At 47.5% G+C, this 12,076-nt stretch overlaps 1 protein-coding gene across 2 annotated transcripts in view; it reads right to left on the bottom strand.

Moving 5' to 3' along the window:
- Ablim3 (actin binding LIM protein family member 3) overlaps positions 1–11,496 on the bottom strand; it is a 110,677-nt gene extending 99,181 nt beyond the window's left edge. The window contains exons 1-2 of one of the 2 annotated variants that reach the window (XM_077801062.1): positions 11,155–11,496; positions 10,701–10,800 (exon numbers count right to left, since the gene is read on the bottom strand). In XM_077801062.1, coding sequence (XP_077657188.1) covers positions 10,701–10,713 — 13 coding nt within the window. In that variant the 5' untranslated portion in view covers positions 10,714–10,800; positions 11,155–11,496. The other variant, XM_026384332.2, reaches the window with a different exon arrangement.
- Positions 11,497–12,076: the final 580 nt, after the last annotated feature.

The following is a 12,076-nucleotide window of genomic DNA, read 5'->3' as shown; positions in this document are numbered from 1 at the left end:
TCGATTGTAACAAATACTCTTGAGTCTGGAATCTAAAACTTTCAAAGATCTGATCCTCACCAAGCCCACAGCCTTAGTTCCTCACACCCTATAAATTATACACAAACTGATCTTCCCGACACTTCCCCAAATGCTTTATGCCTCTGTATTTTGCTCTGGACCCCAGTTCCTACCTAAGGGGCCAGGACTCAGGAGTTGGAATAAAAGGAAACATTGAGTGAGGGAATGGAATGAGCAAAGAGTGCTGGGGCATCTGCCTGCAAGACCAGCCATTCCACATGTGTTCCCCTGGTGCCCTCATCACAGGAAAAACTGGGAAAGATGATGAAAAGGAGGAGCAGGTAGGAGGGAAAGGAGGCCCCTGAGTCAGATGGACATAGCTTAGATATTAGCATCACTGCTGTTTCGCTCACTCGACCTTGTACAACTGATTTACCTGAGACTCATTTTTCTTTCATATAAAAATGAAGATACTGAAATATTCCCCATTTGATTCATTCTTTCATATATTCACTCAAGGTTCTCTTTTAAATTTGAGATTTGGACCTAACTGTTGCTTCTTGAGTCCATTTCCTTTCTGTAAAATGAGAATAATATTAGTGTTTCCTTCACAAGACTTTGGGGAAGGTCAAGTGGGCTAATGCCAGTGAGGAGGTTGGCCTGTGTTCCAGTGCTGTTGAAGGGAGCATCACTCCCCAGCAAATACCGTTGTGTTCGAAGGACTTGGCAGTGAGCAAAACAGGCAGGTTTGTCACATAGCTACCATGGAACCTAGAGTATGATGTAGATAAGAGATCCAAATGAAATCAGTGGGCTAATGAACAAAATAATTATTGACTGTGGCTAGTTCTATGAAGAATGGCAAGATCCAATGTAATGTGAGGATCTTCCTTAGATACAGAATTCAGGAAAGGTCCACATAGGATTGTTGTGAGAATTAAATAAGGTGCAAATGCTAAACATCTGCATTCAGATAGCCTAGCATGGGGGAAAAATGTCTCTGGATTATGAGGGCAAGAAAAAATCTAGTCCCTGGTTAAGGCATCTCTGATGGAGTTAGACTTCTCTTTGCTTCAGAAATGCTGCCTGTCAGGTCCCTTTTCCCCACTGTGTCAGTCCCAGGTTCCATCTCTGCCCTTTGAAAGAGGGATTTATGGTGGCCTAAGGTGCCTGAACCATACAAACCTGACATCGCAGGCAATTCTTTTTCCAGAATGACTCATGCTGGCTGTGAAAATATCTAATGTCATGGTTACCTTAGACCACTTTCAGACAGGCAGGGCTGAGATCCCTGGGCTGTGTCCCCAGATCTCAAAATGCAGGAACAGACCTTGGGAAGCCCCTGCTCTTGCATGCTGAGAGCAGCTTGTAGCAGGGAGATTGACATTTGGTGAAGTGTGCTTCAGGTGCTTAAAATAGATCAACTGTGTCATTAGACTATTGCAAAGCAGTCGTTTCATTGGCCCTGCTGGTAAGAGCAAGAGATAACAGCCCATGGAGAAAGACCTGTGCTTTGCACAAAATTAAGCAGATGCAAGGAAGAGGCTTTGGAAAGGATACAGACAGGAGAGAGTGGAATTCAGCCAGGAGAGGGGGTGGGGCTGGTGTACAAGCACATGAGCAGAAACCACAGTCTGGAACAGCAATATGGAGCCTGTAGGTACCTCTTGTCTGACGGATGAGACACTTAGCAAAGAGGCCTAGAGATGTCTAGGGAGCTGGCATAACCCCAAAACCCAGTGGTGTCGTTTGAAATTGACAAGGGATCATCCACACTCTCAGGCAGACAGACCATGGAGTGGAGCTGACTGATGTCTTCAATGCTCTCCCCCTAGCAGGATTCAAGTCCTTCAACCATCCTGGTCACTCCTTCCCAGGCATGTACCCATTGATCACTGTCCTTCCTGAACACAATGCTTTCGAAAGAATCTAATTGGAATTCTGCAGATTGTTGCTCTGATTTCCTTTAGTCCACAAAGCCCCAAAGCACTTTTTTTTTTTTTATTTTTTTTTTTAGCAGCCCACGTTGCTTTACTGGCTCTTGCTGAGTTTTTGATCAGGCTCACCTTCCCCATCCTCTTTTTCCCATGGCTGCCCTGTTTGGTGTTGTGGACACTGGGAAGTGATGGGGGTGGAGGAGGGGAAGAAGTAAAGTCATGCTTTGGAGGTACAAATAACCAGATGTGGTGAAAGACAGAGCACGGAGGAAAGGGGAATGAGGAAGAGGACTGCTTCTCACCTAACTTAGATGACTCAGTAGATGGAGGTTCTATGGATCAACTGGCACCCTAAGAGCTGAAACAGGTCTTTCTTTTCTTTTTTTAAAAGGAGAACAAGTTTATCCAATTTAGGTTGAATTTGAAGAGCCTTGGGCTATCCATATTAGAATCTCAGTGGAAAGTCAGAAAGATGAACTTATGGCATAGAGATATATTTATTATCTTTATCCTAGGGCTTAGCAGAGAGAGCAGGGGTTTTTTTCCATTAATTAATTAATTCATCAAATATCTTTTCAGCACTTGCTATGTACTGGGCACTGTGTTTTGCTTCTGTGAGTTACTTGCTACCCTGATTTTCTCCATGGGAATAGGGAAGAATATACTTTCAGTGGAGGAAATTATGTCCTAGGAAAGGTCTTTGATGACCACGTGAGATCACTGCTGTAGCCTTCCAGCACTGCTTCTGGTAGGTTGGCTATTTCCACTGACCTTGTTGACACAGAGCTCATGCTACTGACTTTATGTCCTCAACTGGACCACCCATTTTCTCTACATCAGAACAACCATGGAATGGTTCAGCCTCCCAGGATGTCTTCTCTTGAGCTGGAAAAGGTTCCCACAGCTTGGATCACTGAGCCAGAATCGCCTCCTTTGCTCTGAGTCCCTTCTCCTACTACTAGGTTCCTTAAAGCCAACTGGAGGCAGGACACTGTGTGTTCTGTAATGTACTCAACCTTATCCTATAGGATATATTGTCCTTCTGGGAATGGGTCAGCTGGGAAATCAGGTCCTGGATTGGGTTTTGCTCCCTTGGAGAGCACTTCAGTAGCAGGGCAGTGTTAATCAATTGCCCACTCCAGACAGGACCGTCTCCCACAATCTAACAGATCAGCTGCAGTTTCTCCATCTCTTCTCCACATTTGATGTTATATGGGTCATCTACCAGACTGGGGTTTAAAAATTCAGATGCCGACATTGACAAGGTAATGTAAAAAAAAATATTAAGCTGTCATTGTGTAATTTAATAGGAAGTGTCAGCAACGGTGGCAAAGTAGAGATGGCTATATGTCCGTCCAAAGCTAGCACGCCTACTGATCACTGTCACCTAGGAAAATAGGGCTGCAGGTTCCCGGTTTTGTTTTTCTAAGAGAAGCTAGAAATCCCAATTTTGATTTCCCAATTTCTCAATGTTGGTAATAATTCAAATTTATTCAACGCTTGGGCATAGGGCAAATAAAACATGTCCCATGATGCTGACCACAAAGGGAACATTTTGCCCACCTGTTTGGTCCTTGAAAGAAGAACCATGTTGGTTCTATTTGCTTCCATGTCCTCTGTATCATGCCTGGTGCAGACCTATACTCAATAAATATTTATTGAGTGAACAAATGGTCCAATTCTTATTCCCCAGGAACTAAGGAGATTGGAAACCAGTACCTTGCCTGTAAATTCCCTTGTGTTATCCTAACACCACACTGTGCATAATGACCTGCGTGGGCATGGGTGGGAGTGTGTTCCAGCACACAGACTGCCTGTGACACACTAAGTCATCGGCAGTCCTCCCACGTGGGGCCCTTTGACATGTGAACTCTTCCTTTCAGACTCACAGAAAGAGGGTCCACCTGTGTCCATCAGGGATGACAAAATTAGTATTTCAACATCAGGAATAGGTGGATGGCTTTTGTGACATTTGTATCTAATAATTAACTGTCAGCATCTGACACTAGCCCTGGGGAGTTGCTGGTATCCAGGGGGGAAGCCACACCAGTAGGAGAATGTTCTCCTCAAATAGTCATTTCCTTAACAGAAACGATGTAGGAGATTGAATTGTGTCCCCTTCAAATTCATACATTGAAGTCCTGACACCTAGTTTCTCAGAATGTGACCTTATTTGGAGATAGTCTTTACTGAGCTAATCAAGTTAAAATGAGGTCATTAGTATGGGCCCTAATCCAATAAGACCAGTGTCCTTACCAAAAGGGGAAAATCTGGACACAGACACACACAGAGGGAAGAGCTGAAGATATAGGGAGAAGAGCCACAAGCTGGACAGAGACCTTCAGAAGGAACCACTGCTGCCAATGCTTGATTTTGGATGTTTAGCCTCCAAAACTGTGAAACCATATATTCCTGTTGTTTCAATCACCAAGTTTGTAATACTTTGCCCTCGTAAACTAACATATACTAATTTTAGTCATATTGTGAATACTTGCAATATGCCAGGCACTGGCTTTAGCAATTCACAAGTACAAACTTATTTATTTTTGATAATGGCTCCATGAGCGAGGCACTATTATCCACCCCACTGATCATCATTAAAGATGAAGAATTGAGGTACAGAGAAGGCAAGTGATTTGCCCAAGGACACTCAGCAGGTAAGGGGCAGGGATGGAATTTAAACCCAGCCATCTCACTCCAGTCTGTGCCCTTAAGAACCACAGGATGCCAATTCACTTGGTAAAATACCCCTAAAGTCAAAGGCACTCACATACTTCTGGCTATTTTCTATTCTTTCACAATGGTCTTTGGCTAACATTGGGCGAGGGCCAGTTGGTGACCATTCACCACAGCAGATGCTATCTCAGCAAGATAAAGCTTTTGCCAGATAGGAAAGTTGGAGTTCAGAATTGATATCACTTCCTGTATGTAATCCAAGTGCTCTTGAAATCACATTGTGATTTTCAGAGATGTGTTATACTCATATTGGATGATTTTAAGATTGTTGCTTACGTTATTCCTGGAAGCCCCCTCAGTCTCAAGTGATCATTTGTCTATATTCACTTCATTCATTTGGGAAGCACTGTTTAAACACCATCCTGCCAAGAAAAAACTCTTCTCTCTTCATAACGTACTATCACCTCAATTTTATCTGTTTTACAGATTTAAGGTTCACTCCTGTGCTTGTGTCTAGAATAGGACCTTTTCTTAAGGAATTCTGAGAGCTCCTGATCCAGGCCGTGGCATTGACAGAGGAAGTCCACCTTGCTCCACCATGGGTGTCCTCTCTTTGAAACCCCTTGTCTGTTCCAGACCCACTGGCCTCATTCCTACCTACGCTATACCCTGGGAGGCACCATCATGGGGGTCAACTGCCTTCTTGGTCCTCTGGATTCTGGTTAAATGGGGCCAATAGGGAGTCCATAGTGGGAAGGGAGGAGAGAGGTCGGGATATTTACCTCCAGGCTCCTTCCCTGGAATTGGGCTGCTGCCTTCCTGGAGCCAAGGGCCAAGGGTCTATTCAGGTAGCCCTTACTCCACAGCCATCTGGGTCTCTGGGCTCCTTCTTTCACCCCTCCATGCTGGGGCAAGTTGTGGGGAAGTGGGTAATAGGCCTCCTAGTAGTGGGCCGCCCCTGCTTCTCCTTGTTTGCTTTCCTACATCCTTCCTGCACACATGGGAAGAGTTCTTCAACTGAGGTCCTCCCCAGCCCTGCCAGGACCCTAGCTGAAAGGATCCTCTTCTCCTCCATCCTATAGCAGGAGCAGGCTCTAGGCTGTGCAGTCTATTTCCTAAAGGCTCTTTCCCCCAATTTCTACCTTATGACCTCCCAAATCCTGGTTCTCATACCTTTTCTGAACCAGAGCCACTGTCTCTTCCTTAGGACCTTGTTGTTGTTTTTGGTACCAGGGATTGAACCCAGGGGATGCTCAACCACGGAGACACATCCCCAGCCCTTTTAAAAAAGTATTTTATTTAAAGACAAGGTATCCCTGAGTTCCTCATTAAGTTACTGAGGCTGGCTTTGAACTCACGATCCTCCTACCTCGGCCTCCTGAGCTGCTGGGATTACAGGCATGTGCCACCATGCTCAGCTTCACTTAAGATCTTAAGTTCCTATTTTGCCATTTTCAACCTAAGTCACATACAACACCAGGTTAATGATTTTCCTGAAGGTATGGCTTTCCTATGTACAAAACCCTGCACTGGCTACTGTACCAGTAAAACAGGCAAATTTTCAGTCAGAGATTTTGGTTTTTATGATAATGTCATTTCAGAACTTTGCTTGAGTCAATGCCAACTCAACCTTGGATTCAACTCCACTTGCTAAGACCCATGGTATTCCACTTGATCCTCACAAGAACCTTGCATATTGGCATTTTATCGCTCACATTTTATACAGGATAAAATTCAGGCTCAGAGAAATAATCTGTTCTGTCCAAGAGCACAGAATACATCATAGATCCTGAATTTGAACTCAGGAATCTATATGACAAAGCTCAGGTTCTTAGTGTCCTGTGAAACCTTTGTGGGGTTACGTGGTCCTTGAATACCCTCTTAAACAAAAGCAAAGTCTGCTGCAAGAAAAGTAATTTACCAGCATGCCAATCCACAGCGAAGAAAGAGCCAGAGGCATTGAAAGGTTCAGAGGCAGGGGAAAGCCTATGAAACCAGGGAGGATGGATGGTACCATTGTCCATGGTACACACAATGCTCACCCAATCCTGAGGCTGAACAGCCCTGGGCTTTGTACATAGGAAAGCCATAGCACTCAGGTGCTCTGGGAATTGTGAGTGAGGAGCATAACATTTTATAGGAGCAGGGCTTTTGGCTCACTGGGGTCTACCCAGGCTCCCTTGGTTTTGGAACTCCTGGTGTCAACCTAGGAATGGGAGAGACAAGAGGGAATAATGAAAGATTGATGATTGCCTGAGAACTTGTACATTTGATGGATGGTGCCCCTGTGGATCTGAAATGGGTGGAGGGAGTGGTCTGGGTTCATGAAAATGGCTGATGTACAAACTGGAATAAAGAAACACCCCAGGAAGCATCACAGCTGGGGGCTGCAGACCACAGCTATAAGCCACAGCTTTTGTAGAGTTGGCTGTTTAGGGAGATGGGCTTCAATGCAGTGACCACATGGATGAGTGTGTAATGACAGAGACCAGGCTCTGAAGGAAAGGGCAAGATGTACTGTGGGCATACCTGAGGGGGTGGTTAGCTGGACTGGGAGGCTGGGGAGGACTTCTGCAGCTCTGGGGGGTGGGGAGCTGGGCTGGTGCTGTGTGGGGAGGGGACTTCCCAAGAAGAGTGGGCAGGAGCAAGGCTTCAGAGGGAATGGAAAGAGGCAATTGGAACAGGTGCGGGGAGAATGGTGCTACGTGGAAGAGGCGGGGCTGTTAAGAAAGGACAGGCTGTGGACCCCACAGAGAGTACTGCAGAGAGTGGACGGGGAGGACAGGAGGTGCTAGAGTGGGTGATGGGAGACCAGTTATGGGCTGCCCCAGGAGGTCAGGAGACAGATGACAGGTCTTGGAATTTGGTTGGGAGCATGCAAGAGGAAAGAAGGGCCAGATGACGGAGGTACCCCAAGAAGTCAAAGTGCCAACCCTGACCTGCTTACCTTGCCCTCCTCTGGAGTCCTTCACCCAAGGAAGTGGAGACCTCGGTAGGAGCTCAGGCCTTCCTGAGGCTTGGTGGCCTGCTCCTGCCTTTGGAGTCCCCCTCCTTCCCCCTCCCTCATTGGCTCTGAGGGCCAGAACAGGTCTGTCTGCCACCCTGTTCTATCCGCCCCAAGTTACCCCCTGTCTCCCAGGTGCCTGCTGTTTAGCATACTGATGCTCAGTGTGAATTCAGAAGAAAGGATTCTAAAAATTCACACTGGGGAGTCACTGACTGAGCCTGTACCTATTCCTGTCACTGAGAAATGGTTTTCTTACTAAGAACAACAGTTTACACATTTTCACAAGCATTTCCTCCTTTTAATCCTATTCAATCCTCAAAAATCACACTCCGGGTATGCTTCTCAATTCATAGTGAACGTGTGACATCTGCAAGGTTGACTGACCTCCTTGCTAATGGTGACTAATGGCCCCAGCGACCACCAGAGTAACTGTGGTGGCCTGAACCATCCCATTGTGGACATGGTGGCAGCTATGTCACAGCTAAGGTCCCCCTCTTGGTATTTTACATGAAACATGAACATTTAGTCTCCATTCCCTTCGAATTTTTGCAGGTGAGACAACTCTGCTGAAAACCACACAGCTAAGAAAAAGAACAGAACTCAGGACACCCTGATTCCAGGGCCTGAGCCCTATCAATTCTTACATCTGCCCAAAGACTACAACCCTTGCTCTCCTCCAGATGAAGTGATTAGGAATTTAGAAACAAGCTCGAGATTCATCTGCACTTGAGTGTTGGCATTTGAACTACCGATTAGGGATTGTACCCACTATTAAATGTTACACTTCCCAACACCTTTCACAAGCCAACAGTTAACAGTATGACTTGAAGTTACCACATATTAGCCACGAAGTCACCTACTCAACGGGAATAATAATACCATGCCACAGCTCTGGTGGGAGAATTTGGTTGGAAGGCAGCGGGAAAGTGACTGGCCATGGCTGGGGGGAGGAGCAAGGTCCCCATGACTGGAAGTGGAAGACAGAAACTAAGTAGGAGTTTCTATTAGGGACAATTTCCGGTGTGAGAATCAGGAGAAATTTCCCTTCTCAAAGGGGAGCCTTTTGCTTAGATCAGGTCTGCAAAGGGCCTCCTGTCAATGATCTGTCCCAGTGACCTTATGGCCTTGTCCTTCCTGTGAGGTCTGATTTCTAGTCTCTCCATTTGCAGACTCTCAGAGTTGGGAGGAACCTCAATAATGATTGAGTCCAGTGGCAAAGCCCTGAACCTGAGACTCCCCACAGTGTCCCCCCAGGTAACCACTCAGAGAAGCATTTCCTCTCATGGGGAACCCAGGGACTCCTGAGGCTACCTGGGCCATTGTTGTTTATTTTCTCCCACTCCTGCAGAATAACACTCTCCCTGCTTAGAGGAAGTAGGTGAAGCTGGAATGGCATTTTTGCCAGTCCTCATCTTCTACAGTATTCGACTCTCTTGATTGTTATATAAAAAAATAAAAAATAAAAGGAAAATCTCTACTTCCTTCTTACAGGAATACTCAGTGTTGCTACCAAGAGTTTCTTTTCGAAAAGTGCAGAATCAGTTGCTTATTGCCCTCCTTAGTTCTGTGAAAAATAGAAGAGCTGTTTTTCTCTTTTATCATTTAGTGGAAAAAGACTTCCATAAATACATTTTTTTCTTTTTTTCACCCCTAGAGATAGCGAAAACTGACAGCAATTCACATCTTTATTTGCCTGCAAGCACACAGATGCAAACATGTGGCTCACTAGGTGAATGGGTTTACAGGGTTTTGCTCCTTTCCCGAGCTTGGTAGGAGGCCATCCTTCTAGACAGTCGAAATCAAGAGGCAAAATTTTGGGCTGTAAAATGCAGAGGGAGTCCAGCCTCACTCTCTTTCTTAGCATAGATATGCAATACACAAAGGAAGACAGCAGAGATGAGTCACACAAACACATAGTAAATAAATATATTTCATTTCCATCTCAGTGGCTTTTGTTTTGTTTTCCTCTTCTCTATGCCAACGACCTTGAAATGGAGGGAGGGTGAGGAAATAGTGGGTTTGGGCTGAGTAAGGTCTCAGTAAGGTACTGATTTTTCTTGGCCCTGCTTCAGTTCTAGCTATTTCAGAAAAAAAAAAAAGAGTAGATTTTTAGATTAGACGCGTCTCTAACAACCACTATGATGTTACAGATGAACAATCTGAAATGCAGAGTTGGGACTAATAACAAAGTCAGAGACCCAGGGAAGTGAATGTTGGTAGGGGTCCTCTGGATCAACACCCTCCACCTGATGCTGGAGTGACCTAGACAAGCCAAGCTCACAACAGGGCCAGGAGAGTGAGACTTAAACCCATTTGTGCCCTCCCAGGGTATCAATTTGTGCTCATAGTCAGGGGACTATATTGAAGACAGAGACTGCCTCCTTGTCTTGCTGAATGTATTTCTCTGTAACAGAGGCCCAAGCCAGAAGCAAAATGTCTGGTTCTGGTTCTATAAGACTTATGGCCTCTGGCATGTTAGAAATGTGGCCCCAAGGGCTTGTCCTTTCTCGGATTCTCAGGGTGGCCAACAAGCTTGTAGGTTGGTAGAGAAACCAGCCCTGGCCTCACCAGGTTGAGGGACACAGGAACTGGATCTTTCACAGCCTCCAGACTCAAAGGTGGCTTCATGAAGATTTGTTTATCAAATTGTTCTTTCCTATCCCATTGCCTGTCCATGCCCACCCACCCTCAAGCCAGCTTCCCTGCTCTTGGCAGATCATGGATAAGAGCTCCACGGCTTTCCAGATGTGTGCACAGAGGTCTCTTGGAGCCCTCACATCAGACAATGGCTACATACTGCTGCCTAGGCCTTCCCAGGCATTGCTAGAAGGAGACAGCAGCAGCCTTTCCGACAGAGGCAACTGGCGCCGCTGACTAAACATTAGTAAAATCATCACGAAAAGCCAGACCCCAAAACCATTCCTCAGTCAGAGGGCTCAGAGAGCACCCAAAGGAGTCCGTGGTCAGGTGTCCACGCAGATGCCAGGCTTCCTTCTTCCTTCCAGGCAGCCCCGCGCAGGCTCCTGCACCTCCCGCCCCCACCCCTGTTCCCATGGCAAAGGAGAGGAGGATCCACTTACTGCTCGTGTTCATGGTGATGCCTTTGCACTGGGTCTTTCATTCAATACGGAGGCCCCGGTTGCTTTTTAAATCTTCCGTTCTCTCGACCTCACTCATCACCTGGGGGTGAAAAGGCAGTCCAGGGCCAGCTCTGTATCCTCAGGTGCTCTCTTCCTCTGCTGTCCCCTCTCCGCCTGGGCTGGGGCCACTGGCCTTGAAGGCGAGTGGACTAATAGGCACAGGTGAGAGCAGGAAGGAGAGGAGGCGGGGAGGACACCGGCGGCCTGGTGCCCCCGCGCCCGGGACCCGAACACCGGGCAGCAGCGGGGCTGGCAGCGCCTGCTCGCGCGCACCCCGCACTATTCCAGCCCAGCGGCTCCGGAGCCCAAAGGGGGTGTGGACCACAGGGAGGCAGGGCGGGGGCAGCGCGTCCCCGCCCGGCCTCGGGGAGCAGCGACCCGCCCCGGGACCCACCTCTCGGCCAGCGTCGGGAGCCAGAGGCTCCTGCCCCGGCCCCTGCGACCGGCTCATGAATCCTGCCCGGCGTCTGGGGTCTGGGATTCCAGGGCGAGCCAAGCGAAATAGGAGAGCTCGCCATCCATGATGAGGGCTCACGGGCTGGCAGCGCGGGGGGCGCGGCCGCTCGCTGCTGCCACCTGCTGGACGCGCGGGCGCGAGTCCGAGGCCCCGCCCCGCTGGGCTTCTGCCTGGCTCCTGGGGGCCTGGGGCTTGCAATGGGACCCTGGTGTCCTGGGGCCAACAAGAGGATGCTTGAGTGCTTCTTTTCCCTCTCTCGATACAGGATCTACGGGCTAGACCACGAGAGGGGAAGAAACTTCTTGGGAGGGGCTGGGAAGGAAAGACCTTGCGGGAAGAAGGTTCCCAACCCAGCCCTGGTGCTGAGAAGGGGTGCAGTCTAGTCTTGAGCTTGTCACTGCTGTGTGGGCTGGTCTTCCTCCGCTGGAGAAGGCGGCTGGACCCGTGCGTGAGGTATCGAGGATTCCCACAGCCTCGTACCTATGTCCCCACTTCCCACCCTTTCTCTTCGTGCCCCTTAGCACTGATTCATCTCTTCTTTCTTTCTAGAACATTAGTTCCATGAAGGAATGGTCTTGCCAGCAGGGTTAACCTTCTACCTCCAACTACCTAGAACAGTAGGTATCAATAAATATTTTGGGATAGGATGACACAGATCTTTTTAGACTCTCATACTACACAGCTCTAAGGTGGACTGGGCACCTCCACCCAGGCATTTCCCCGTTTGAGGAAAGCAGTAGGTATGTGACCTCATGACTAAACTCACGGATCCACCCCAGTTTTTGTATGGTCAACTAGTTCTTACCCCAAATTATTATTATTGTTATTTTGGTAATTAGTTCTTATAGGCGTGTATCAT

Source organism: Urocitellus parryii, chromosome 1 (assembly GCF_045843805.1).
Source record: "Urocitellus parryii isolate mUroPar1 chromosome 1, mUroPar1.hap1, whole genome shotgun sequence".
Taxonomy (NCBI): domain Eukaryota; kingdom Metazoa; phylum Chordata; class Mammalia; order Rodentia; family Sciuridae; genus Urocitellus; species Urocitellus parryii.
Note: the sequence above shows the minus strand (reverse complement) of the source record. Positions and strands in the feature narration are given on the sequence as shown.